We start from the raw sequence: 27,909 nt of genomic DNA on the forward strand, positions 1-27,909 counted from the left end.
TTTATTTTTGTCATTCAGGAATAATTTAAGATTATTTATTTATTTATATATTTGCTTTCTCTGATAAATCATAACCTGTTTGAGGGCAGAAATCTTTTTCATTCAGTCAATTCATTTATTCACTCTTTATTCCATTTGTTTGTCAGCAAATATTGATGTCATGCCTACCATGTGCAGGCAGTGTTTTAAAATTTGGAGGTGAACAAAGAGATAACTTCTGCTCTTTCAGCAGGGGCATAGACAAAGCTAATAGTAGAATATATACCATGCCGGATAATAATAAGTGCTGTGGGAAAAATAGAGCAGGGAAGGGTGATAGGGAATGCAAGGATGACACTTTAAAATAGGATAGTCAGGTAAGTTTTCACTGAGAAGATGATATTTGAGCAAAGACTTGAAGGAGGTGAGAAAGCCAGCCTTACAGGTATCTGGGGGAAGTTCTTTCCAGGCAGAGGGAGCAGCAGATGCAAAGGCCCTGAGGAGGGAATGCCTGTTTGAAGAACCTGTCTTATTGGAAGAATAGGTGCCAAGATGACTGGCCTGGCAAAAGCAGACTACGTAAGGAAAGAGGAGTTGGAAATGAAGTCTGCATGTACAGGGCATCAGAGTTTATTCTATTCTCACTGCCTGGAATGTCCTTCCCTTCCACTGCCAAATGTCTAGATTCCATGCTTAACTCAAACATCACTTAAGCATCCACTGAATCCTTTTATCTTGCCTAAAGACTTCTCTTGGTTCTTAGGATTTTATTTTTATCTTTATTATAGTATAATATTCTATTTCACATCCCAAAATTCCTTGGAGCATCCTATAGATTCCTTAAAGGAAGGTATCAGGTTTTAGATATACTTGTGTTACCCCCAGCAATCAACATTCAGCCTTGAATATAAAGAACTCCATACATTTTTGCTAAATGCATCCATCAGAGTTTCCTAGCTTGAGATGGAGTGTGGATTAGAAATGATTTCCTAAGGTTCCTTCCAACTCTTTTTTTTTGGCTGCGTTTGTCTTCATTGCTGCACGCTGGTTTTCTCTAGTTGCGGTGAGCTTGGGCTACTCTTTGTTGCTGTGTGCGGGCTTCTCATTGCGGTGGTTTCTCTTGTTGAGGAGTGTGGGCTCTAGGCGCGCAGGCTTCAGTAGTTGCAACGTGTGAGCTCAGTAGTTGCAGCGTGTAGGCTCAGTAGTTGTGGCTCGCGGGCTCTAGAGCGCAGGCTCGGTAGTTGTGGTCCATGGGCTCAGTTGCTCCGCGGCATGTGGGATCCTCCCAGACCAGGGCTCGAACCCATGTCCCCTGCATTGGCAGGTGGATTCTTAGCAACTGTGCCACCAAGAAGTTCCCCTTCCAACTCTTAAAATTCAGTCCTTTATTAACTAGAAGTTTTAAGAATCCATGCCTTTAGGACAGAAGTAATGATGAAATAGCTGTAACTGCAACTGTTTGTTTTTAGTTGAAAGAAGTCTTTAAGAAGTAGATATCCAATAATATTGACAGTTTTTAGTTTAATTTATTAAGGGATATCTAGGTGTGTGGCTGGGGTACCAGTTCTGTACTCTGATAGGATGCTGAGGTTTGAGTCCAACAATATTGATTTGACACTGAGGAGTTTGAAAACTGTTTAACCATTTGCGAACCAGTTTCCCTTACTGCATTGGATTTCCATTTCTTATTTATCCTCCCTCATGATACAACAATTTATATGTTCATCTTTACCCTTTAATAGTCCATATTTCCAGTTCCTGCTGTAATAGATTTTTAGGTTTGATTGTGCCTCCAACCTGCTGTTATGTGAGGGACATACGAAGTCACACCAGTTTTTCTAAACTGAAGTTTTTGATTCATTCTGCTAGAGTCAGACGTTAAGATTTCAAGGGTGACCTCAGAATGCATCCACTTTTTTTTTTTTTTTAACATCTTTATTGGAGTATAATTGCTTTACAATGGTATGTTAGTTTCTGCTTTACAACAAAGTGAATCAGTTATACATACACATATATCCCCATATCTCTTCCCTCTTGCATCTCCCTCCCTCCCACCCTCCCTATCCCACCCCTCTAGGTGGTCACAAAGCACCAAGCTGATTTCTGTGTGCTATGCGGCTGCTTCCTACTAGCTATCTATTTTATATTTGGTAGTGTATATATGTCCATGCCACTCTCTCACTTTGTCCCAGCTTACCCTTCCCCCTCCCCATATCTTCAAGTCCATTCTCTAGTAGGTCTGCGTCTTTATTCCCATCTTGCCCCTAGGTTCTTCATGACCTTTTTTTTTTCTTAGATTCCATATATATGTGTTAGCATATGGTATTTGTTTTTCTCTTTCTGACTTACTTCGCTCTGTATGGCAGACTCTAGGTCCATCCACCTCGCTACAAATAACTCAATTTCGTTTCTTTTTATGGCTGAGTAATATTCCATTGTATGTATGTGCCACATCTTCTTTATCCATTCATCGGTTGATGGACAATTAGGTTGCTTCCATGTCCTGGCTATTGTAAATAGAGAGGCAATGAACATTGTGGTACATGATTCTTTTTGAATTATGGTTTTCTCAGGGTATATGCCCAGTAGTGGGATTGCTGGGTCATATGGTAGTTCTATTTTTAGTTTTTTAAGGAACCTCCATACTGTGCTCCATAGTGGCTGTATCAGTTTACATCAGAATGCATCCACTTTTGTTTCTACCTTCTGTATCCTTGAGCTATGACTGCAGAAGTTCAAATATTTTTCTTGGTTTGTTTCTTTAATTGATATTTAGCCATAGCAACTTGGCAACAGTAAACTTTAGTGTTTTTATATTTGCTTGGCAATATTTGTGTATTACTATAAATGACTAATGAGATTTATATTTCATAAGCCAGATATATATATATATATATATTTTGGCGGTACGAGGGCCTCTCACTGCTGTGGCCCCTCCCGTTGCGGAAAACAGGCTCCACACGCGCAGGCTCAGCGGCCAAGGCTCACAGGCGCAGCTGCTCCGCGGCATGTGGGATCCTCCCGGACCTGGGCACAAACCCGCATCCCCTGCATCGGCAGGCGGACTCTCAACCACTGCGCCACCAGGGAAGCCCCACCAGATATATTTTTACATAGCCATCAAGCAAGGAAAAAAAAAGCTCTTGGGTTATGATTCTCATGTTATTAATGCACCATGGCATATCCTTTGGTGAATATCTGTAATAAAGTAAAAGTGTTTTTTTAATATTGTCTTAGTTGTGTCTACACATATAAAAAATTGTGTATGTATAAGCATACACACAAAGTGCAACAAGAAAGTTTTCAAACTCTTACATACACGAGTTGTCTCAATATTCTTATAAACTATGTCTGATTATTAAGTTGTCAACCAAATGCAAGCCCTAGAAGGAACTCTCAGATTGTTCTTTCCTTTTTTTTTTTTGAATGTATTTACATAAAAAATATAAAGTGTAAGTATGTATAACTTTTTTTCTTTTTAAAAAATCTTTAAGAAAGGTGCATTGGTGTTTACTGATGTCTTTTTTGGCAGCTATTAAGACAACGTGACAGGTGGGATACTTAAACTTATTTTTGTGATGGAGACGTAGTTGTCAACAGTTCTAAGTATTAATTAAGGTATTAACACATATTAACATATAGTATTTGACTTTTGTTAACAAGATAATTCAAAATGATTTGATTTCCTTCCATATGCGTTAGGATGCTTTTGGCTAGTAAGTTGGGTTTTATGTAACCTGACTCAAATTTGCTTAAAAAGAACTTTGTTAGGATACAGAATAGGAAGTGCAGACTAGTAGACAAACTACAAAATTATTTGATTCAGCAAATCAATGACTTCATCATAGATCCAGTTTCTTTCTCTTTCTCTGCCCTCCTCTTCACAAAAATTGATGTCCAAAGGCTGATTTCCTCCTTGAAATCAGTTGTAATCAATAAAATGCACAAGGAGAGAGTGATCTGTTCCTGTAATCCTGGACTGTGTGTTTCCCTTCAGCCTGATTAGTTCTACCCAAGACCAGTAACAGCTTATACGAATGGGGATCCATCCACCCTTGCAGCTGAGGAGGGTGGAAACGTGAAGAAAATTGGTATTCTGTTGGAAAGGTGGAAGAGAAGAGTGGATGTGGGTAGGCAAAGAAGTGTCCACTATTCTCTCTTCATTAGCTCACGTTATTTCTTTTGAATAGGTAGTTTTTTCCTCTGTAATTTTAGATTGCTTCTGAGGATGTTACTCTCAGGAATGGTTCTTGATAATACGTGGTTCTGAACATGTGCCACAAAAGATCTTACTTAGTTCAAGGTATTCCTTACACCAATGGATCATTGAAAAATTCAAATATAATCACAATTTTTCTGGGTAGTATGCTTGAAAACTTGCTTTAAAAAATTAAGTTTAATAAACCTGTTGAAAATTGTATTGAAAGGAAGAAATAAAATGTTCACGATTACAGTGATTTTTTTTTGGTTTGGGGGAAAAGGTTATAAATAGGACAGTGTTATAGTTCATTCCTCTGCCTTTCAGGACTGAGAAAGGTCTTGTATAACGTGGCTGTATTATGTTTCTTTGGTAAAGTTGATTGTTCAATTATTTATTGTTTTAATTTTTAAATAAGTTTCTTTATTGTGATTACATGGAAAATATTTAAGTATTAAGTTAACTGGGGGACTTCTCTGGCAGTGCAGTGGTTAAGACTCCGCGCTGCCAATGCAGGGGGCACAGGTTCGATCCCTGGTTGGAGAACTAAGATCCTGCATGCCACATGGCGTGGCCAAAGAAAAAAAAAGATCACTAGGGACATCCTTGATTTCACCACCCATTGATAACTATTGATAGTGTATTTCTTGTTTATTTTTTCTTAAATTTTTTCTTCCAGAATATTCCGATGAAGAGTATATACCTTTTAGACATTACTAACACGAAGAATGCATTGAAGCTGTTGTTGGATTTATGGAACATTTGTGGCTTTAAGATAACCAAATACCTGGTTAATGTCTGGCTGTTCTATTGTTAAATGTTTAAAAATACAATAGTGTATGTTAATTGCACTTTAATAATTCGCATGTATTTTTTTCTCTGTGTATATCTTTTTTTTTTCCCCACATAGTTTAACTTCTGTAAGTAACCTGAGTGTATCAGGGCCCTTCCCTTTTTTGATCCCAAAGGGCAATATTTGCTAATTTTTGTTATAAAGTCAAAGAATTCATCCTTTAACACTTGGAGTTGTCCTTATGCTTTTTGGGGTATGGATTTCTTCACTGCTGCTGCTAAGCCGAGGTGATCCTGAGTTGTAGACCACCTCGAGGAGCCAGTCCCCTTCCAGTTTCTTGTTGTGTAAAACTCTCAAATTAGGATAAATTACACATTCAGCCCTATGAGCCTTCCTCTTACCAAATCCTTTGAACTGCAATATGGATAAACAACTTTATTTACTGAAGGATCAAGCAACGCTCAAGAATACTGCAGTGTAGGAGGAGTAAAGGCCGGTATACTAGCCATCAGGTGTTAAGTTCTTAAGTCTCCAAGGGGAGGCACATATGGACTTAGTCCTTTGAAAGTAGGAGTGGCCTTTTTGGATACTATCTGACCTGTCCATTGCACTCTCTATGCTCTCTTCCTCTGCCCATATTCCTTCAACAGATATCTATTTGTTGTTTGTATGCCCCTGTTCTAAGCACTGCTAATATTGTAATGAGTAAGACTGATGTCCTTCCTGCCCTATGAGTTTACATTCTAGTGATAGGAAATAGGCAATAAACAAATTATGTAACAACTGTGATTAGTCTATAAAAAAAATGAAACAATGTAGGGGGCTAGAGAATGATGGAGGAGAGGCTATCTTAAATAAAATCATCAAGGAAAGCCTCTTTAAAAACCTGACATTTGAGAAGAGAACTGAATGAAGTGAGGGAGTGTTTGAGAACAGCTGAGAAAAGAATGTTTCAGGCAGAAAGAGGTTCAGGATCCCTCACATGGGTCTGAAATTTGTGTTGAGGAATAACAAGAAGGCAAGTTGAGTGATCACAGGCAGGAGTGGCAAGAGATGAAGTCAGAGAGAAAGACAGGGACAGATCATGCCCATATGCCAAATCACACAGTCTCTTCGAATCTTTCAGTCTGATGACATCATCCCTAACATGCTCTCCACAAGAAGTGGTATTTCTCCTTGAATCCTACTTGTATTTTGCACAATTGAACAATGCCTCTGGCCTCTGCAGGAGAGTCAGTGATGCTCAGTAATGAGACTCTGCTCAATTATTTTCTTCTCTACCTGGTTTGGAGAGGTAGGAGAGCTAACCCAGTGAATGAAGGTAAAAGTGAGTGCTCAATTTTGTGTAACCTCTATACTGATGAGACCAGTGGTCAAGCTGGTTTCGTTTCCTAAGTAACCTGTGAAGTAATACAACTCAAGAAAAAAAGTATTTATTTTTCCCAGACACCTCACAGCCTTGATTATAGATGAGCAAAGTTTATGTGAAGCCACTAAAGCACCTCTAATATTGTGCGAAGCATCTACATCTGTCCTGCCTTGCTTCGAGCCTTGTAATTCAAGAATCAGTAACTGTCAAATCAAATCAAAGCTGTTCCCTTTGTTACCCAGAAGGAGAGGGCTCTTTATCTGTGTGTCAGACCCACTGAATTGTTTTGATTACTATGTGCTGTCTAATTAAGTGGGGAAGATTGCTAGTGTATCCCACCACACATATATTCTTCCATTTCCTGTCATCAATATATCTTAGTGTGATTGTTACAAAATAATATTTTTATGGTGCTAAAATATATGTAATGTGAAATTTACCATTTTAGGTAGTATATATGGCTCTGTGGCATTAAGTAAATTCTCAGTGTTGTGTAACCATCACTAACCCTCCATCTTCAGAACTTTTTCATCTTCCCCACTTGAAACTTTGTACACTGTTAAACACTTAACTCCCCATTCTCCCCTTCTCCCAGCCACTGGTAACCACCATTCTCCTTTCTGTCTCAATGAATTTGACTACTCTAGGAATCTCATGAAAGAGGAATTATACAATGTTTGTCCTTTTATGACTGGCTTATTTCACTTAGTATGATGTCTTCAAAAGTTTAACTATGTTGTCGAATGTGTCAAAAGTTTAACTATGTTGTTGAATGTGTCAAAATTTCATTCCTTTTTAAGGCTGAATAATATTCCATTGCATATATGTATGTGCCACACATTGTTTATCCATTTATCTGTTAGTGGATCCTTGGGTTGCTTCCACTTTCTGGCTCTTGTGAATAATGCTGCTATGAACACGGGTCATAGGATACATTTCTCTACTGACTAGTAACATTGAGCATCTTCTCATGTGTTTACTGATCATTTGTATAGCTTCTTTGGAGAAATGTCTGTTTAAGTACTTTGCCCACTTTATAATCTGGCTGTTTGATTTTTTGTTGTTGAGCTGTTCTTTATACATTCTGGATATCAATCCCTTATCAGATATATGATTTGCAAATATTTTCTCCCAATCAGTGGTTTGCTTTTTCACCCAAGGAATGGTATCTGTTTTCAAAGGATAGTGTCCTTTGATGCACAAAAGGTTTTAATTTTGGTGAGGTCCAACTTACCTTTTTTTTTTTCTCCTGTGCTTTTGGTGTTATATCCAGAAAATAATTTTTTAATGACCACATAATAGTTTGTTGTATAGTGTATCATAATTTATTTAACTAGACTTCTACTGTGGACTTTTATTTTGAAAAATGTTTTTTTAAATGAAGATTGAATAAGAAAATACTTATAAAACCTGACGCATAATACTCAATACTTTACCTAAATAAATAATAACTTTGATTACTACTTTTATTATTATTACTTTTATTATTACTACTTCTTTCTAATTCCTATCCTTAGTTGGAAAATTATATAACTTAGGGACTGTAGAACATTCCAGAGATTGTTCTCAGATACTCTATTTCCTCAAAATGAATTGTAGACCTTGTTTTGGAATGAACTTCCTTCTTATTACAAAATACAAAGTCCTTCAAGATTCTTCCAGAGAAGAGTTTCATTGAGAGATGTTTTAAGGAGAAAGCTAAAAAACTTGCCCAGCTTTTTTTTTTTTATTTTAAAGAATCACCTAACATTTTTAAAAAACTTTAAGATATAATTTATAATTCACATACTATAAAATTCACCCATTGAAAGTGTACAATTCAATGATTTTGTTTTTGGTAATCATGGTTGTGCAACTATCACCATAATCTAAGTTTAGAACATTTTCATCAAACCAAATGAAATCTCATACCCATTAATAGTCACTCCCCAATCTGTACTCCCCCCAGCCCCTGGCAACCACTGATCTATTTTCTGTGTCTTTAGATTTGCCTATTCTAGACATTTCATATAAATGAAATCATGAAATATGTAGTCTTTTGTGGTTGGCTGCTTTTCACTCAGCATGATGCTTTCAAGATTCCCTCATGTCACAGCACATATCAGTACTGCATTCTTCTTTATGGCCAAGTAATATTCCATTGTATAGATATACCACATTTGTTTTTCCCTTTATCAGTTGATGGATGTTTGAATTGTTTCTAATTTTTGGCTACTATGAATAGTGCTGCTGTGAACATTCATGTACAAATTTTTCTGTGAACATATATTTTCACATCTTTTGGGTGTGTATCTAGGAATGGAATTGCTAGGTCATACAGTAACTTTGTTTATTAATTGTTTAAAGAACTACCAGACTGTTCTCCAGACTGTCTATTCCATTTTACATTCCCATCAGCAATGTATGAAGGTTCTAATTTCTCCATATCCTCATTAACTCTTTTTTTAAAAAAATATTTGTTTATTTATTTGGTTGTGCCAGGTCTTTATTGCAGCAGGTGGACTCCTTAGTTGCAGTTTACCGGCTCCTTAGTTGTGGCTTGCCAGCTCCTTAGTTGCAGCTCACGGGCTCCTTAGTTGCAGCATGCATGTGGGATCTAGTTCCCTGACCAAGGATTGAACCCAGGTCCCCTGCATTGGGAGCACGGAGTCTTCACCACTGCACCACCAGGGAAGTCCCTAATTAACTCTTGTTATTTTATTATATGTCTTTTTGATTCTAGCCATCCTGGTGAATGTCAAATGGTATCTCATTGTGATTTTGGTTTGTATTTTCCTAATGACACTGACAGTGAGCATCTTTTCATGTGCTTATTGACTGTTTGCATATCTTTGGAGAAGTCTTTTCAAATCCTTAGCTCATTTTTAAGTTGGGTTATATGTCTTTTTGTTATCGAGTTTGTAAGAGTTCTTCATATACTCTGGATGCAAGTACCTTACAGATGTATGATTTGTAAATATTTCTTCCTGTTTTGTTGTTTTCACTTTCCTGCTGATATCATTTGCAGTGCAAAGGTTTTTAATTTTGATGTCGTCCAATTTATGTATTTTTCCTTTGCCTGTGTTTTTTTGCACATCTAAGAAAGATTTGTCGAATCCAAGGTCATATAGGTTAGTACCTATAATTCCTTCCAAGAGTTTTGTAGTTTTCTTACACTTAGGTCTGTGATCCTTTTTGAGTAAGTTTTGTGCAGGGTGTGAGCTAGGGATTAATGTTATTTTTATGTATGTGGCTATTCAGTTTTCCTAGCACCATTTGTGGAAAAGACTATTCTTTTCCCATTGAATTGTCTAGATACCTTACTCCAACTTTCCTCCCCAAATTTTACTTTGTTTTTGAGTTTTCAGACCTTTCAGCTTCCACCACCGTTCAGGCTCTCTCTTTAAATATTTCAAACTCTCAGTCTATCACCTTCTCAGCTGTTCGTTATTTAAATTAAATAATAAGGTTTTTGCCACTGAAAGTGGGAAACATTTTAGTATGGTAGATGTTAATTTTAGAGTATTAATAATAGCTGTCATTTATTGAGTGCTTTCTTTCTTGTGCTAAGTATTTTTAACAGAGTTTTATACATTGTGGGGGAAAATGCCAGAGAGTTCAAAGAAATTTAATGAAATATCTGGGCACGTGTTAATATAATTTGTTGCAGGTGCCCTCTTCCCTGCTTGTTGTTTGGGATTTAAGGGTAGCCCCATGATGACTGTTTGTTCTTTATACACTCAGGCTAAAGTGAAGCCTACTCACATATATCAAGTCTTCAGCCAGACTTCCTACTTGGGAGAGGTCTGGCAAAAAAAAACCCACTGAATTTTCTTTGCTGGGGCCTTCTCTTCTTCATGATTCCTAAATGTTGGAGTGCTCTGAGGCTTAGTTTTCAAACTCCTCTTCCTTTTAGGAAAAAGACAGTCCTCTTCCTTTTGCAAAATTAACTAATTATTATTCCTCATATATGCTGCTCACTTTCTTGATTCCATGCTTTGGCCCAAACTTTTCCTTCTGCCTCCAATATCATGTAACTTCACATTCCCTCTTCTCTGCATTTCTGAATTCTATCTGTTCTTTAAGGCCGTTCCTAGATATCTGTCACTTTTCTTTGAAAATAATCTTGCTGCTGAAAATCATTTGTTCCCCTTCTTATAGTATATTATTTGTGCTGTTCTTATGTCAGGGATTGCCCCCTTTTATTATAAAGACATCTATTTCTTTTTTGAAATATAAAAAAGGCAAGATATAGAACATGAAATAAAAATATTAAGTAGCTATATTCATTTTATTTCTTGCTTTAAGCTCTTTGGGAAAAGAAACTTTCTCTTTCATCTTGGTAATTCTTGATATTCCAACATTCAGTGGAGTGAAAAATGCATTTTTTTTTCTTTTATTGGCTGTATTGGGTCTTCGTTGCTGCTTGCGGGCTTTCTCTAGTTGCGGCGAGCGGGGGCTACTCTTCATTGCGGTGCACGGGCTTCTCATTGTGGTGGCTTCTTTTGTTGCGGAGCACAGGCTCTAGGCACGCAGGCTTCAGTAGTTGTGGCTCACGGGCTTAGTTGCTCCGCGGCATGTGGGATCTTCCCGGACCAGGGCTTGAACTTATGTCCCCTGCATTGGCAGGTGGATTCTTAACCACTACGCCACCAGGGAAGCCCGAATGAATGCATTTTAGAAAAAAATTCTTCGTGTTTGGGAGGGAGGGAAGAGGATAATGACATATTTACTGTTTGATTAGAGGAAAGTTTGGGTTTTAAAGTTGCCTTTTATGATATATGTGTAGGAACAAGGAAGAAACATAGGAAAAGACAAGGTTTAGTGGGATACTGAATTTTTAAAATTTAATTTTCAGTATGCATTAAGAAGTTTAAAATGATAAAAGTTGTTGCCTTTATGTAACTCTAGTTGTCTTTAGACTGATGTAATCCTGGAGTTGTGACGGACTGAAATGTATGTTTACCTTTGTTATGAAACATAGTGTTAGGAAATCTGATCAGCCTGAGGCAAGCTCCAGGCTTCTTTATGAAAGCTGTTAAATTAAATTGATTTTTAAAGAAAGGGACGTTGTGTTATGTAAGCAGAGACTTGATTTGTTTAATCTTAACTTAGACTGGTTATTTGATTAAAATTTCAAGACTTCTTACCAGTATTGATTTTCTTAGTTGAGTATTGCTTGGTATTTTAAGAAAGATGATTCCAGGTAGCAGTCTTGAAGTTCATATGAGAAATTCTTTTCACTGTTAAAATAGTGAAACATAATTAAGGTTTAGCATATTTAACCTGTTATTTGTTTATAAACAATAATATAATGCAAAAAGATAACTTTCCTTAAAATAAAACTCCTCTAAGACCTTTACACTATCATTAGAATTCTAACAAGGCCTGGAGGTAGATTTTCTAAAGTAAGTCAGTGTTAATCCATGCCTATTATGTGCCAGCTGTTGTTTTTAAGAGCTTTATATATATTAACTCAATCTTCACAACAACTCTGTGAGGTAGATACTGTTATTCTTGCTACAAATGAGGAAAACTCCGGCACAGAGAGGTTAAGTAACTTGCTCAAAGTCACCCAGTTAATATAGACCATAGTCAGGAATAAATCCCGATAGTCTGGTTGCAGAATCCATACTCTCCTCCCTCCCTTTTTTATTTTTAGCTTGCTTATCAAAGTTATACATTAGCATAGGTTAAAGAATATAATAGTTCTATAAGGTTTATAATGAAAAAACAACATGGTCTCATTTCTGCCTTCCCACAGGTACGTACTTTTATTTGATAACTCAATGATTATTACATGTCTCTAAATAACACGCTTGTTTTGTTGCCTGATTTTTCACTTGTGGGCGTGATCTGTTGACTTCTGCTATTGAAAATGATTATTTAACTCCTTTTCCACCCCTCCCGCCCAGCATCTGTATCCTACCAGTCCTTTCATAGTTACTTCATAATTTTGATTAGATCAGTATTTGGTGTTTACATTAATTTCTTGTGTAAACATCCTCAGCTGAACCATGTTGTAAACTGTGCTTAGTTTTTCCTTTCCTGACATTTCATTTTCCTTGCGGATACAGTCGCCTTTTCCTTTGATCAAGTTTTATTTACTTATCACTAATTCATGTCTTTGCCAGTTGTCTCAGTCATATACATCGTCTATCAGTTTCATGTTCCTGAAGAAATCCCTCCTGGAATCCTTTGACTAGGTCCAATCTGGACCTGTTTTATGGCAGTCATATTAGGATCTTTGTTATCTTAGGTATTCCTTTTGCCTATTCCTGTGTTGGATCCCTTGTTGCTTGATTTTTTTGGTTTATTACCTTACCATGGTGTAGCTTACAGGAGTTATCCTCCATTAACTTCTTGAGAAAGGTCATGGGAGGTAGATTTTTTTTGAGATCTTGCATGTCTGAAAACAGTATAACTTTACATTGACTGCCTGTAGAATTCTTGGTTGGAAATAACTTTTCCTCAGAATTTTGGTGGCATTGCTCTATTACCTTTTAGTTTCCAGTATTGTTATCGAAAAGCCTGATGCAATTCTGATTACCTGTTCTTTGTGTATGATCTGTTTTTACTGTCCAGAAAATATGTAGAGTCCTGTTTGTCAGCAATTTCTAAAGTTTCATAGACCCTTGCTCTGAGTCTGTTTTCATTAGTTGTGCTGGATCCTTGATGGGCTCTTTAATTCTGGAAGTTCTTGTTTTCTTTCCTTGAAAAATTTCTCAGTTTGCTCTCTTCTCTTTTTGAATCTCCTTTTATTCAGCATTCCTCTGGACTGTTGTCCTACTTTTGTTATCCTTTCTCTTCTATTTTCTGTCTTTCCGCCCTTTGGTCCTATTTTTTGAATGATTTTCTCACTTTATTTTCCATCCTTTCCCTCAAATTTTAAAATTTCTCTGTATATTTTTAATTTACGTGAACTCTTTTAAAAAATTTTCTGAATGTTACTGTTTTGTGTTATGCTGTTCCTGTTTCCTAGTTGGATTATCTTTTCTTATCTCTCTGGTATTAATGATATATACTTAAAATTTTTCTTCTTCCTACTTGGTTTGTTTCCTCTCAGTTGCTTTTCTCCCCTACTTTTGTCCTTAGCTTTTATGTTCGAGCTGTCTTCCAATGTCCACTAATCTTTGGTTGACTTCTGTGTAAAGATAGGATACTGAAAACTAATTGGAAACGCTGAATCCATGAGTAGAAGTTATCTGTATGAGCTTTACTTGAGACAGTGTGGCTAGGCAGTTTAGCTAGGGTAACAATTGCTGTAACAACAATCCCCCCAGTCTTAGTACCTTAACACAATAAAAGAATATTTCTCACTCACATAAAGTATAGTATTGGTGTTTCTGATCAGCCAGAACCTTCTTTGTGGGCATTTATTTGTCATACTTGAGATGATGTTAATGGAACTTCTGCATCTAGTTAACATGGAAGATTGTGCAGGAATTTTTATGAGTGAGGCTTAGATGGTACATTGTTTTCTTTAATTTATTTTATTTATTTATTTTTGGCTGCATTGGGTCTTCATTGCTGCATGCGGGCTTTCTTTAGTTGCAGTGAGCAGGGGCTACTCTGTTGCGGTGCGCAGGCTTCTCGTTGCGGTGGCTTCTCTTGTTGCAGAGCACAGGCTCTAGGCACACGGACTTCAGTAGTTGTGGCATGTGGACTCAGTAGTTGTGGCTCACGGGCTCTAGAGCACAGGCTCAGTAGTTGTGGCACACGGGCTTAGTTGCTCCGCAGCATGTGGGATCTTCCCGGACCAGGGCTTGAACATGTGTCCCCTGCATTGGCAGGAGGATTCTTGACCACTGCGCCATCAGGGAAGCCCCTAGATGGTCTATTTTTTTTAAAAAAAAATTTATATTTTTAAAATTAAAAGAAGTTTTTTTTGAAGTATAGTTGATTTACAATTTTGTGCCAGTCTCTGCTGTACAGTGAAGTGACACAGTTAAACACATGTAGACATTCTTTTTCTTACATTCTTTTCCATTATGGTTTATCACAGGATATTGAATATAGTTCCCTGTGTTATACAGTAGGAGCTTGTTTATCCATTCTATATATAGTAGTTTATATCTACTAATCCCAAACTCCCAGTACTTCCCTCCCCCACCCACCTCCCCCTTGGCAACCACAGGTCTGTTCTCTATGTCTGTGAAACTGTTTCTGATTTGTAGATAGGTTCATTTGTGCCATACTTTAGATTCTACATATAAGTGATATCATATGGTGATATCATATCATTTGTCTTTCTCTTTCTGACTTCACTTAGTATGATAATCTCTTGTTGCATCCATGTTGCTGCATATGGCATTATTTTGTTCTTTTTATGGCTGAGTATTTTTCCATTGTGTATATGTACCACATCTTCTTTATCCATTCATCTGTCCATGGACATTTAGGTTGTCTCCATGTTTGGGCTATTGTGAATAGTGCTGCTATAAACATACAGGTGCATTTATCTGTTTGACTTACAGTTTTGTCCAGGTATATGTCCAGGAGTGGGATTGTTGGATCATATGGTAATTCTATTTTTAGTTTACTGAGGAACCTCCGTACTGTTCTCCATAGTGGCTGCACCAGCTTATCAATACATTGGCACCAACACTATAGGAGGGTTCCTCTTTCTCCACACCCTCTCTAGCATTTGTTATTTGTAGACTTTTTAGTGATGGCCATTCTGACTGGTGTGAGGTGGTACTTCACTATAGTTTTGATTTGCATTTAAAGAAGACATACAGATGACCAGTAGGTACATGGACAGTGTATTTTTAACAACTGGCTCACCTGGGAGGAAAGAACTCTATTTTGTAGTATTGGCTACATGATGTAAGTACTCCATTATGGTCAGTTTCATGCTACCAGCATGATGTAGTGACATCATGTGACTGAATGCAGAAATGGGAAGAGATAACGCACTGTTGTTTTCAATTGTGCCAGCTCTGGTATACCACTGCAACTGCCTACCACATCACATTGTCCAAAACTGAGTTGTATGGCTCCCTTAAATTCAAGGGAGAGTGGAAAATATTCTTGAATTGTGTGCTTGGGAAGTAGAGTTTGGTGAACAGATAACAGTTTCTGCCGAAGTTGGAACCTCCAATGTCATTAACTTTAGATCTAGGTACAGTTCCTGGAGAAGTTTGTTCCAGGCTTTAGCCTGGAGGCTGACGAAGGCCTAACTGTAGGAATTCTGGAAACTGATTGAAGAAAAGGACTAGGGATTTCAACATCTGGCTTGTTGACATTTTCTTAACCCCCCTGTTTTCAGTATGGCCTGGTATTCACTTATACTGCTGCTCTAACAAATGACCACAAACTCAGTGACTTAAAAACAACACAAATTTGCAGGCATACCTCATTTTATTGCACTTTGCTTTATTGCACTTTACAGATACTGTATTTTTTACAGATTGAAGATTTGTGGCAGCCCTGCCTCAAGCCAAGTCTATTGACGCCATTTTTTCTAACAGCATTTGCTCACTTGTGCCTCTATGTCATATTTTGGTAATTCTCATAATATTTCAAAAGTTTTCATTATTATTATCTTTGTGACAGTGATCTGTGATAGTGATCATTGATGTTACTGTTGTAATTGTTTTGGAATGCCGCGAACCACACACACATGAGAGCGAACCAAATGTGTGTGTTCTGACTGCTCCACTCACTAGCCAATCCCCTACCTCTCTCCCACTTCTTGGGCCTCCCTGTTCCCTGAGACACAGCAATATTGAAATTAGACAAGTTAATAATCTGACAGTGGTCTCTAAGTTCAAGTGAAAGGAGGAGTTGCATGTCTTTCACTTTAAATCAAAAGCAAGATATGATTAAGCTTAGTGAGGAAGGCATGTTGAAAGCTAAGGTAGGCTGAAAGCTTAGCCTCTTGCACTGGTTAGCCAAGCTGTGAATGCAAAGGAAAAGTTCTTGAAGGAAATTAAAAGTGCTACTGCAGTGAACACACGGATGATAAGAAAGTGAAACAGCCTTATTGCTGATGTGAAGAAAGTTTAGTGGTCTGAATAAAAGGTCAAACCAGCCATAACGTTCCCTTAAACCAAAGCCTAGTCCAGAGCAAGGCACTAACTCTTCAACTCTATATGAAGGCTGAGAGAGGTGAGGATGCTGCAGAAGAAAAGTTTGAAGCTAGCAGAGGTTTAAGGAAAGAAGCCATCTCCATAACATGAAAGTGCAAGTTGAAGCATCAGATGCTGATGTAGAAACTACACTGAGTTGTCCCGAAGATCTAACTAAGATAATGAACGAAGGTGACTGTACTAAACAACAGATTTTCAGTGTAGACAAAAGAGCCTTCTGTTGGAAGAAGATGCCATCTAGGACGCGCCTGGCTTCAACGATTCAAAGGATAGGCTGACACTTTTGTTGGGGGCCAATGTAGCTGGTGACTTTGTTGAAGCCAGTGCTCATTTACCATTCCAAAAATCCTAGGGCCCTTAAGAATTATGCTAATGTTATGCTAAAATTGTGCTACTCTCCTTGTGTTTTATAAATGGAACAACAAAGCCAGATGACAGCATATCTATTTACAACATGGTCTACTGAATTTATTTTAAGCCCACTGTTAAGACCTACAGTCCAGGAAAAAAAAGATTCCTTTCAAAATATTACTGCTCATTGACAGTGCAGCTGGTTACCCAAGAGCTGTGATGGAGATGTACAGTGAGATTCATGTTATTTTCATGCTTGCTAATACAGTGTCCATTCTGCAGCCCACAGATCAAGGAGTCATTTTGACTTTCAACTCTTCTTCTTTAAGAAATACATTTTGTAAGGCTATAGCTGCCATAGATGGTGATTCCTCTGATGGATCTGAGCAAAGTCGGTTGAAAACCTGGGAAGGACTCACCATTCTAGATGCCAGTAAGAACGTTATGATTCATGAGAAGAGATCATAATATCAACATTCACGGGAGTTTGGAAGAAGTTGATTCCAGCCTTCATGGATGACTTGCAGGGGAGGGATTCAAGGCTTCAGTGGAGGAAGTAATTGTAGCTGTGGTGGAAATAGCAAGAGAACTAGAATTAGAAGCAGAGCCTGAAGATGTGACTGAATTGCTGCAGTCTCATGATAAAAAACTTGAGTGGATGAGGAGTTGCTTCTTAAGGATGAGCAAAGAAGTGATTTCTTGAGATAGAATCTACTCCTGGTGAGGATTCTGTAAAGATTGTTGTTATGACAACAAAGGACTTAGAGTAATTCATAAACTTAGTTGATAAAGTATTTGCAGGGTTTGAGAGGACTGACTCCAATTTTGAAAGAAGTTCTCCTGTGGGTAAAATGCTATCAAGCAGCATTGCATGATTCCTTCTTTATGAAAGGAAGAGTCCATCAACGAGGCAGACTTTACTGTGGTCATATTCTAAGAAATTGGCACAGTCACCCCAACCTTTAGCAGCCACCGTCCTGAGAAGTCAGCAGCCACTGAGGCAAGACCCTCCACCAGCAAAAAGATTATGATTCATGGAAAGCTCAGATGATAGTTAGCATTTTTTAACAATAAAGTATTTTTAAATTAAGGTATGTACATTTTTTTTAGACATAATGCTGTTGCACACTTAGTAGACTACTGTATAGCTTAAACATAACATATACTCACTGGGAAACCAAAATATTCATGTGACTCCCTTTATTATATTTGCTTTATTGTGGTCTAGAACCAAACCTTCAGTATCTCCAAGGTTTGCCTTTATATACATCACATTTTATTTTCTTTACCCATCCATGGACACCATTGGACACTTAGGTTGTTCCCATATATTGGCTATTGTGTATAATGTCCTAATGAACATGAGAGTGTTTTTATCTTTTCAAGTTAGTATTTTCATTTTCCTCAGATAAAAACTTGGAAGTGGAATTGCTGGGTCATGTGGTAGTTCTGTTTTTAATTTTTTGAGGAACGTCCATACTGGTTTTCATAGCAGCTGCACCAATTTACATTCCCACCAACATACACAAGGGTTCCATTTTGTCCACCTCCTCGCCAATACTCATTATTTTTAGCATCTTTATAATAACCATTCTAATAGGTGTGAAGTGATACTTCATTGTGGTTTTAATTTGCATTTCCCTGATGATTAGTGGTGTGAGCATCTTTTCATGTACCTTTTGGCCATCTGTATGTCTTCCTTGGAAAAATCTCTATTTAGATTTTCTGTCCTAATTTTTTAAATTGGAGTGCTTCTGTATTTTTGCTACTGAGTTGTATAAGTTCTTTATATATTTTGGATATTAACCTCTTATCAGGTATACAATTTGCAGATATTTTCTTCCATTCAGCAGGTTACCTATTTGTTGATGGTTCTCTTTGCTATACAGGAACTTTTTAGTTTGATGTATTCCAGGTCTTATATTTTGCCAAGTCATTTTTCTATTGGGATGTTTATCTTTTTCTTACTGGCATTTAAGTGTTCTTTACGTATGCTAGCAACTATTCCTTTGTCAGTTTTTATGTATTGCAGATATGTTTGTCATGTTTGTAGCTCTCTTAATTCTTTTTTCTGGTGTCATTTGAGCATTAAAAGTGCTTACTGGGCTTCTCTGGTGGCACAGTGGTTAAGAATCCTCCTGCCAATGCAGGGGACACGGGTTTGAGCCCTGGTCCGGGAAGATCCCACATGCAGTGGAGCAACTGAAGCCTGCACGCCTAGAGCCCGTGCTCCACAACAAGAGAAGCCACCGCAGTGAGAAGCCCATGCACCGCAACAAAGAGTAGCCCACACTTGCCACAACCAGAGAAAAATCCACACGCGGCAACAAATACCCAACGCAGCCAAAAATAAAATAAATAAATAAATTTAAAAAGTTAAAAAAAAGTGCTTAGTTTTGATGTGATCAAATTTGCCAACCTTTTCCTTTATGGTTATCGTTATTTGTGTCTTATTTGAAAGTCCAACACTATTACAATGTTATAAAGATATTCTTCTGTATTATATTTTTTAATTTTTGTAGCTTCACCATTGACATTTATTTTTAATCAATCTGGGATTGATTTTTGAGTATGTGAGAGCTAGAAGTTCATTGTATTAGAACAAAAAAATTTTCATCCTGGCACCATTTATGGAAATGCCCTTCCATCCTTGCTAATCTGCAGTGAGTATTCTGTTTTAAATTAAATAACTATATTTATATGTGGGTGTGTTTCAGGTTCCATCAGTCAATTTCCCTATTTCTGCACCAATATCTTGCCTTAATTACTGTGGCTTTACAATAATTCTTAATCTGGTCAGCAGGTCCTCTTATATTCCACTTGAGAGTGTCTTGTTATTCTAGTCCTCTGATTTCATATGTAAGTCATGAGAGGAGTCATATTTGGAGTCATAATCCAGTTTTCAAGTTCTCCCCCTACACCCTTGTTGGGATTTTGATTAGAATTGCCTTAAGTCTTTGGAGCATTTTGGGGAGATTGAGTATCTTTATAATATTGAATCATTCAATCTATAAGCATTGTACATTTTTTTATTTACTAAGTATTCTTTAATTATTTCAGTAAAGTTTTACATTTTTCTCTTGCATTTTTTTTATTGTTGTTTCCTTTATTCCTAGGCACTGCATGGTTTTTGATGGTATCTTTTTAAAATTATATTTTACAACTCATACTTGCAGAAGGTTAGAATGGCAGTAGAATTTTATATAATGTCCTTCTTTGTGTTCTTATTAAAACCTTTTACTAATTACAACACTTCTGTGTAAATTATGTTAGATTTTCTATGTGGAAAATCTTTTCATCTGTGACTGACAGTTTTGTTTCTTCCTTTGAAACTAATCCTTTGAAATTTGTTAATCATTTCCATGATTTTCTTTATAGTTTTATTTTTATCACCCCCAAATTTCTGTCACTACGTAATATTTAGTTTTGCCTGTTTTTGAATTTTATACTAATGGAATGATTACATATCATTCTGGTACTTACTTTTTTCTCCTGCTGTAGAGTGAATTGTGTACCCCCCAAATCCACATGTTGAAGCCCTAACCCTCAATTTGATGGTGTTTGGGATTGGAACTTTGGGAGATAGTTAGGTTTAGATGAGATTATGAGGGTGGGGACCTCATGATGTGATTAGTGCCCTTACCAGAAGAGATACCAGAGAACCTGTTCTTGCTGTTTTTCCCCATAAGGACATGTAAGGACACAGTGAGAAGGTGGTTGTCTTCCAGCCAAGAAGAGATCACTCACCAGAACCCAACTATGCTGGCACCTCAGTCTTGAACCTTTAGCCTCCAGAATTGTGAGAAAATAAATTTCTGTTAGTTAAACCATCAGTCTATGGTATTTTTTTAATGGCAACTTGAGCTGTGGTAACTCTTCTTCCACATTAAACTTTTGAGAATCATTCATATTGATGGGTATAATATACTGATTTAATTTTTACTGCTTATAGGATTCGATTTTATAAGCATACCACAGGGACTTCCCTGTTGGCACGGTGGTTAAGAATCCGCCTGCTAATGCAGGGGACATGGGTTCGAGCCCTGGTCTGGGAAGATCCCACATATCGTGGAGCAACTAAGCCCGTGCACCACAACTACTGAGCCTGCGCTCTAGAGCCCATGAGCCACAACTACGGAAGCCCGCATGCCTAGAGCCCATGCTCCATAACAAGAGAAGCCACCGCAACGAGAAGCCCACGCACCGCAACACTCGCCACAACTAGAGAAAGCCTGCATGCAGCAATGAAGACCCAGTGCAGCCAAAAATTAATTAATTAATTTAAAAAAAAGCGTACCATAATTTATATGTCGTTGGTGGACATTTGGGTTGTTTTCAGCTTTTTGTTGTTGTTATGGTGCTTTTATGAACATTCTTCTTTGTGCTTCTTGGTATACAGGTTAAGAATTTATTATATATACGTAGTTGGCCAATTTTTCTATTGTTTTTGACCTTCAAAAACAATGGTTTCACGTGGGTTATCATTGTACCTAGGAGTGAGTGCTGGATTGTAAAACTTTTTGCCCAAGTGGTTATACCACTTACCTTCCCACTGGTAGGATGAGTTGCTTTGACTCCACATCTTTGTCAACATTTGGTAGTGTCATAATTTTACATTTTTGCTAATATGGTACATGTGGAGTTATCTCATTGTTACTTTAACTTGTGTTTCACTTCATTACTAATGAGGTTTACCATCTTTTTATTTGTTTATGGACCATCATATTTTCTTTCCTGTGAAATTCTTGTTCATGATTTTGCCCAGTTTTCTATTGCAGTGTTTGAGAAGCTGACTCTTTTTTACTGGGATATGAATTGCTTGGTGAATTTAATAAATATTAGTGAATCAATTCTTGGTTTTAGGCAGTGCTTATATAAAAATGAGTAAGATGGATAGACTCTTACTTCAATTTGCATTTAGTTAAACTTACTTAATTGGAAGCTCCAAACTTCTGTACTTTCTTCCATTAAAATATAGATTAGCTACGTAAATTATTTATAACTTCATCTCTTTATTTCAGTTTACTCATTTGTAAAACAACAGGCTTTGACTAGTTAATATCTAGTGTCCCTTTTACTAGTGTCTATAATTCATGTGTCTGATATTTTTCTTGTTGGTTTCTGAAGCTGAGAAATAAGTTTTAGTGAAGTGGTAAACTATAAAGTGCTGATTTTTTGTTTTTAATTTAAAAATGTTGGGTTTTGTTTCTTTTAAGGTATGATAGGTTAGTTCTCCAAGGACTGCGCTCTTAGATGAATTTCCCAGACAGATACTACTACCTTTTATTTTTTTAATTCTTATAATGCTGTTAAACCTAGAAATTAGATCCTAACATATATGAATTATTCTTTCTCAGAGTGAAGATACACAACAGCAAATCATCAGGGAGACATTCCATTTGGTATCTAAGAGAGATGAAAATGTTTGTAATTTCCTAGAAGGAGGATTGTAAGTAAGCATTTCATGGACATTTCTAATCTTTGACTATATGAATAAAATATATACTGTTTAATCGTTTTATCTTAAAATTTCCTAATTTGATTAATTGGATTGGGGGAATTAACTACCATTTATGTTAACTATAAATCTAACTTAAATAATTTTTTGAAGATATTTAATCTTTTTCTTTTAAAAATTTATAAAGGCATTTTATATAAAGGTAATACATTCATATGGCAAAAATTCAAACATTACATGGAAGTATAAATTGTAGACCAAGTCTTCCTCCTCCAGCTTTAGTCCTTCTTCCCAGTTTCTTGTGTATCCTTCTAGAAAATTAATTTTGCACTAACATATAAAAGTATAACCTTAAAAATTTTTACTTATGGGATCACACATGTATGCTGGTTTTCGTGTTGCTTGTTTGCACTTATACTTTGAAAAACTCTGCATATAAACCCATCTAAAGTAAACTCATTCTTTTTAATGGCTACAGAGTACTCCTTAGGGTGAATGGACCTGTTTTCCTAAGAATTTAGATAGCACCCTTTATTTTATATTATGATCAATTCTGACGTCTGCTTTTCAAATATATGTGTGTGTCTAGATAGACAGATTCGAATTCAGCTAAGACTTTTCTATTTTTAAAATGAGTAAATAAAAATTGCTTATGATTAGTTTGCCAACTATTGTAAATAGTTTTAAATTAATGGGTTTCATGAAACTAATTTGTTCTCATATAGTTTCATAAACATTCCTTCCCGTGTTTATATGTTTAATTTCTTAACAAGATATTTCCTCAGTGACAATTCAAAAACTAAACTTTAGCTGAACCTCATTATGAATAATCAGAGATTAGTCTGAGAAACCTACACTTTTCTGTATTTTTAAGGTGTATGATGCATATTATGGAAAACAGTTTTCATAATACAGAATTCATTCTTACCTGACTATAAATTACTTTTTATCATGTAGAAAGTTTACTTGCATTTCTTGAAAGGTTATGTCATACTGCTCTTAAATTTGCAAATACACACCTATGATTTGTAAATTTTGCTGTTAACTCGAGGCCTCCAATTTAATAGTTGAGACAGATGTACTTGCTTTCTGTTTTTGTATTTTAATTGTACTTTACTTATCTCTCTTAAATTGTAGTTGAGTTGTGTTTGCCATTACCATCATTTTCCTTTATCTCAGCTCCTTAATCTTCTAACCTCACAGGAAATTAATCACCCAGCACAGTGCAAGAAATTGATTGGTCTAACCAGGGCACTGTTTGAACTAGGAAGTATGACTTGAGTTTGTAATTATTCTTTTCCAACCTTACAAAAAGTAGAAAGCAAGTATTGCATCAGAGGTGAGGCTACACATCTGGTTTAGTCCTAGTTTTGTTACTAACAAGCTGGTTTTCTTGGTTAGGTCACTTAAATTCTGTGTACCTCAGTTTTCTCTTCTTATGTTAAATAAGATATTTGGACTAAGGATTTCTAAAATTCTGTAGCTTTTATGTCGTGTATTGCATTCTATACAAGAATTTGTATCAGTTTTGTACTATAGTATAAAGATGAAATTATAACAAAACGTGTACTCATATTAATATTTTGTTTTCTTTTAATAACTTTAATTGCCTTTTTTTTTTTTTGCGGTATGCGGGCCTCTCACTGCTGTGGCCTCTCCTGTTGTGGAGCACAGGCTCCGGACACGCAGGCTCAGCAGCCATGGCTCACGGGCCTAGTCGCTCCGCGGCATGTGGGATCTTCCCGGACCGGGGCACGAACCCGTGTCCCTGCATCAGCAGGCGGACTCTCAACCACTGTGCCACCAGGGAAGCCCTAATTGCCATTTTGAAACTTACAGTTTTCAAAAATTTGGTCTTCTTTTAAAGCAGATCCAAACAAAAATTTAAGATAATCACTAAATTGCAGATTCAGGATGAAGTAAAGTCTGCTATTGCTGCTTTTGTCCCTTTTAAGGAACAGTTGCAACGATAGTCTATAAATACAACTCAGAGAATCTTTAAAGTGCTTGTACATATTTTTAAATTGCATACCTTTTCTAGATAGTAGGAGTTTTTAATTCTTGTCAAAGATCATTTTCACTTTTGGTATTAGAGGATATAAAGTAATAAAAAATAATGAGTGTGTGTGTAGAGAAGTTGTTTCTACAAAACTTGTGAATTTAGTATTACTTTTATTGAGTGACAAATAGGGACTTCCCTGGCAGTCCAGTGGTTAAGACTCCATGCTTCCACGGCCGGGGGCATGGATTTGATCCCTGATCCGGAACTAAGATCCCGCATGCTGCCCAGCACAGCCAAAAAAAAAAAAGAAATAGGTGTTATTTTCCTTTGTCTTGTTTGAATGTTCAGTTAGCTCTGATTACACTTAGCCTTGATTTTTTTATGTTTCATTAGTGTTAAAGGGTCTTTTGAGAAGGTGAATGAATTGTTGTAAACGTAACTATGGAACAGTTAAACTGTATTTAGAAAAATAAAAGGTGTTTGTAATGATCCCTGAATTATTATTTTTAAAATGCTGAAATTCCAGTCAACATAAATAAAAATATTTGGCAAAAGGATTGAGTATCTCTTAGCTCAATTTTCTTGCATTTATATTCAAAAACAAAATGTGTTTTTGGAGAAGATCTTGATGGTAAATATGTCCAAAACTTAAGAAGAAATGTCATTTTTTTTTTCCTAGTTGATAATCAGTGTTAAGCTGTGTAACTTACTGTGACCTATGGAGTTAAATCTAGTAAGCTTTTAAAAATGCCCTATGATCTCATTTCTGCCTACTTCTCTGACCTAATTGCTTACTAATCTTTCATTGATCGCAGGCCTTCTTTTTCTTTCTTGAACACAGATATTTCGTTCTTGATGAAATTGCCTTTTTATTAGTTTACCTTTGCCTGAAATGCTCTTCTCTAAATTTTTTCATGGCACGTTCCTTATCATTAGATCTCAGCCTAAACGTCAACTCTTTTAACACCCAATAGGAAGTAGCAAACCCATCAATGTGGCATCATCCTCTTTTGATTCTCTAAGTAGTCCCTTCCACTCTGATAATATTTTCTTTGTTTGTTTATTGCTCCTTACCCACTTTCAGTACCTGGCACATAGTAAGTACTCAGTAAATAATTGAATGAATGAATGAACTAATATTAAGCATCGGCATCTTTTACTTGACTTCTCTGAAGAAAACAACCATCTAGTTCACTTGAATGCTGTGTCATTAAATGTTACCTTTCTTTTTGTAGAAGGTTTTAAACAAATTGTCAGTTTTCTTGAACTAATGAAAATGTTTTTTATTTTATAGCTATAACATTCCAATTGTTTTGTTTTGTCATTTAGATTAATTGGAGGATCTGACAACAAACTGATTTATAGACATTATGCAACATTATATTTTGTCTTCTGTGTGGATTCTTCAGAAAGTGAACTTGGCATTTTAGATCTAATTCAAGTAAGTTAACACTTGCCTCTTACTGTATTAAACAACAATTTTGGCATTTCAATTTTTTAAAACTTCTGTGTTCTAAATTTTCTAAAATGATGTTTTGTTTGGTAAGAAATAAGTGTTCCATAGTAGATGTTGGGTGGATAAAAGAGGGATGAGGGATGTAGCACAGAGTCATTTAATCTAATTAAGACTAACTGCAGCTAATTTCCTCATGCCCTTTTTTCCTGTTCATGTAAGTCACACAAAAACCCCAACACTCATAGGTCTTTTACCATATGTATCCAGATCTAACCCCCAAACCCACCCCTTTCTATCTCCTGAAAATCTTTCATAATGGCCCTGGAACTCAAGGTCAGTCATCAGCAAATTTCTCCTTATCTTCAACCTCTTCTGTTAATATTATCTTCACCTTTTTTGCTGTAGGTTAAATCTGGCTTCCCTGATGAAACTACCTGCCACCCTCGCAAGCAGTAGCAGTCTTCTCTTTCGCTTTCTTTATGCCATTGAGTCTGGAGGGTGTTCTCTTTGCTTCTCATTACATTTTCAAGACCTTTTTATCTTCTAAAACATCTCCAGACTTTATCTCATGTTCTCAAACTATACCTACTTCTACCAATCCGGTTGCAGTAATCTCTCATTCCCACTCCCTATTCATTGGAGATTTTGTCAAAAACTTTCAGTGGTCTGAGATTTTACTCTACCTGCAAGCTAACAAGTTTAACTACCACAGTTTCATGGATGCTGACAGAAGATGGGAGATTTCGGGGCCAGAAACAAAGGACTTTATTTCTGACAGCCAAAGCAGTAGTCAAAGTGACAGCATTTGCTTACACTGGTTACTCAAGTCCCAGTTCCTAAAGTGTGACTTGATAAGGTGCAGGTAAGACCTGCACACACAGTAGATTGAGATATAGGAGAGGAAGCCCAAGCTTAGTGAACCGGAATCTTTTATAACGGACACGAAGCATATCTGCCCATGTCCTGGAGGAAGAGAATGTCTTCCAAGCAAAGTATAGATAAACTTACCCTTTGCTTTGGAGGGAAACACTATCTATTTTCCAGGGCTGTTGGCTATACGAGCTTGCTTGAAAAGATAATCCACAATAAAGGCAGTCAGTACCTCTGTTCACATGGTGTGCAGGAATGGAACACCTATGGAGAATTGTCTCCTAACAGATTTCAGTTCTTAGTTCACTGACATTCACTCCAGTACTACTTGTGTTATAATTCTTGGTTATTTCAACGTTCATGTGGATAGTCATTCAGTACACTGTTATCGTCAAACTGGAATTCTTCTCCAATGAATTTTGCCCATTACCCCACTTCACTGTTCATTTCTAGACCATGTCTTTATCCAGACTTAAGTCTCTCCATCATCTTAATTTCACAGTTTCCACTCTCTGCTACCATCTCTTATCTTTTCTTATCACAATTACTGTTACTCCAACAGTTCTTTGAGCCCATTGGGACCTTCAGTCCCTTTTTTTGTTGGTTTTTTTTTTTTGAGGATAAAAATTTTTATTGACAGTTTTCTAGGTATAGTTGTACATTTTTGAACTGTTCAATGTTTATTAATAGATAAATGGCAGCTTTAGAAAAATAGACATGTTTATATCCAGAATCCTGTATTTTCTTCCTGTGTTCCTTATATCTTTTCAGTGTGTCTTTGGGACCTTCTGTCTTTTAAATCTATCTTCTCACTGTCCCTGATCCTCCTGATGTCTTACTCTCCTTGCCCAGCTTAAACTCCATGGTCAATCATGATAATCATAGGCTTGTATATACTCAGCTCTTTGCCTGAATCCACACATCTGAACATACGTAGAGAAAAAAAAGATAACCATACATGCTGGCCTCACTTTAAATTCATGATCTCTGACCTCAGTGATTCCTTAATGCTACCCAGTAATCACATTATATTTCCCTGGTCATTTCACTCTCCCACACTCCTAGACAACTGCTGATACATTCTCCTCCCCTCTCAAACTGTAGCACTTCTAACATGTAGCTTCCAAGTTCACTAGGCAATCAGAAGGGAACTTCTACAGACTCTGTTATCTGTGTCCTTGTACTCTCTTCTATAAGAGATGAATGAACTTTGCTCTTAGCTAAGGCCAACTCACCCACTTATATACTAGTTTACTTCTTCCTCATTGCTCTAGCATTTTTCTCTCTTCAGTATCATTTTTTCCTCTCTTCTAGATCATTCCCACTAGTCTATAATATGTTAATATGTTCTTCCATCTTA

General features: G+C 36.7%; 1 protein-coding gene across 6 annotated transcripts in view; it reads left to right on the top strand.

Annotated features, from left to right (window-relative positions):
- Positions 1 to 27,909, top strand: part of AP3S1 (adaptor related protein complex 3 subunit sigma 1) — a 70,062-nt gene that overhangs the window by 2,419 nt on the left and 39,734 nt on the right. For 5 of the 6 annotated variants that reach the window (XR_009563445.2, XM_060296134.2, XM_060296137.2 and 2 more), the window contains exons 2-3: positions 22,121 to 22,212; positions 25,553 to 25,664. The exons of the other annotated variant lie outside the window; for it this stretch is intronic. Coding sequence is in view for 4 of the 5 variants with exons in the window: in XM_060296134.2 (XP_060152117.1) it covers positions 22,121 to 22,212; positions 25,553 to 25,664 (204 nt within the window). In the remaining variant the exon portion in view is untranslated. The remainder of the gene's footprint in view (positions 1 to 22,120; positions 22,213 to 25,552; positions 25,665 to 27,909) is intronic. 6 annotated transcript variants of the gene reach the window in all.

Source organism: Globicephala melas, chromosome 3 (genome assembly GCF_963455315.2).
Source record: "Globicephala melas chromosome 3, mGloMel1.2, whole genome shotgun sequence".
In the NCBI taxonomy this organism is placed as follows: Eukaryota; Metazoa; Chordata; class Mammalia; order Artiodactyla; family Delphinidae; genus Globicephala; species Globicephala melas.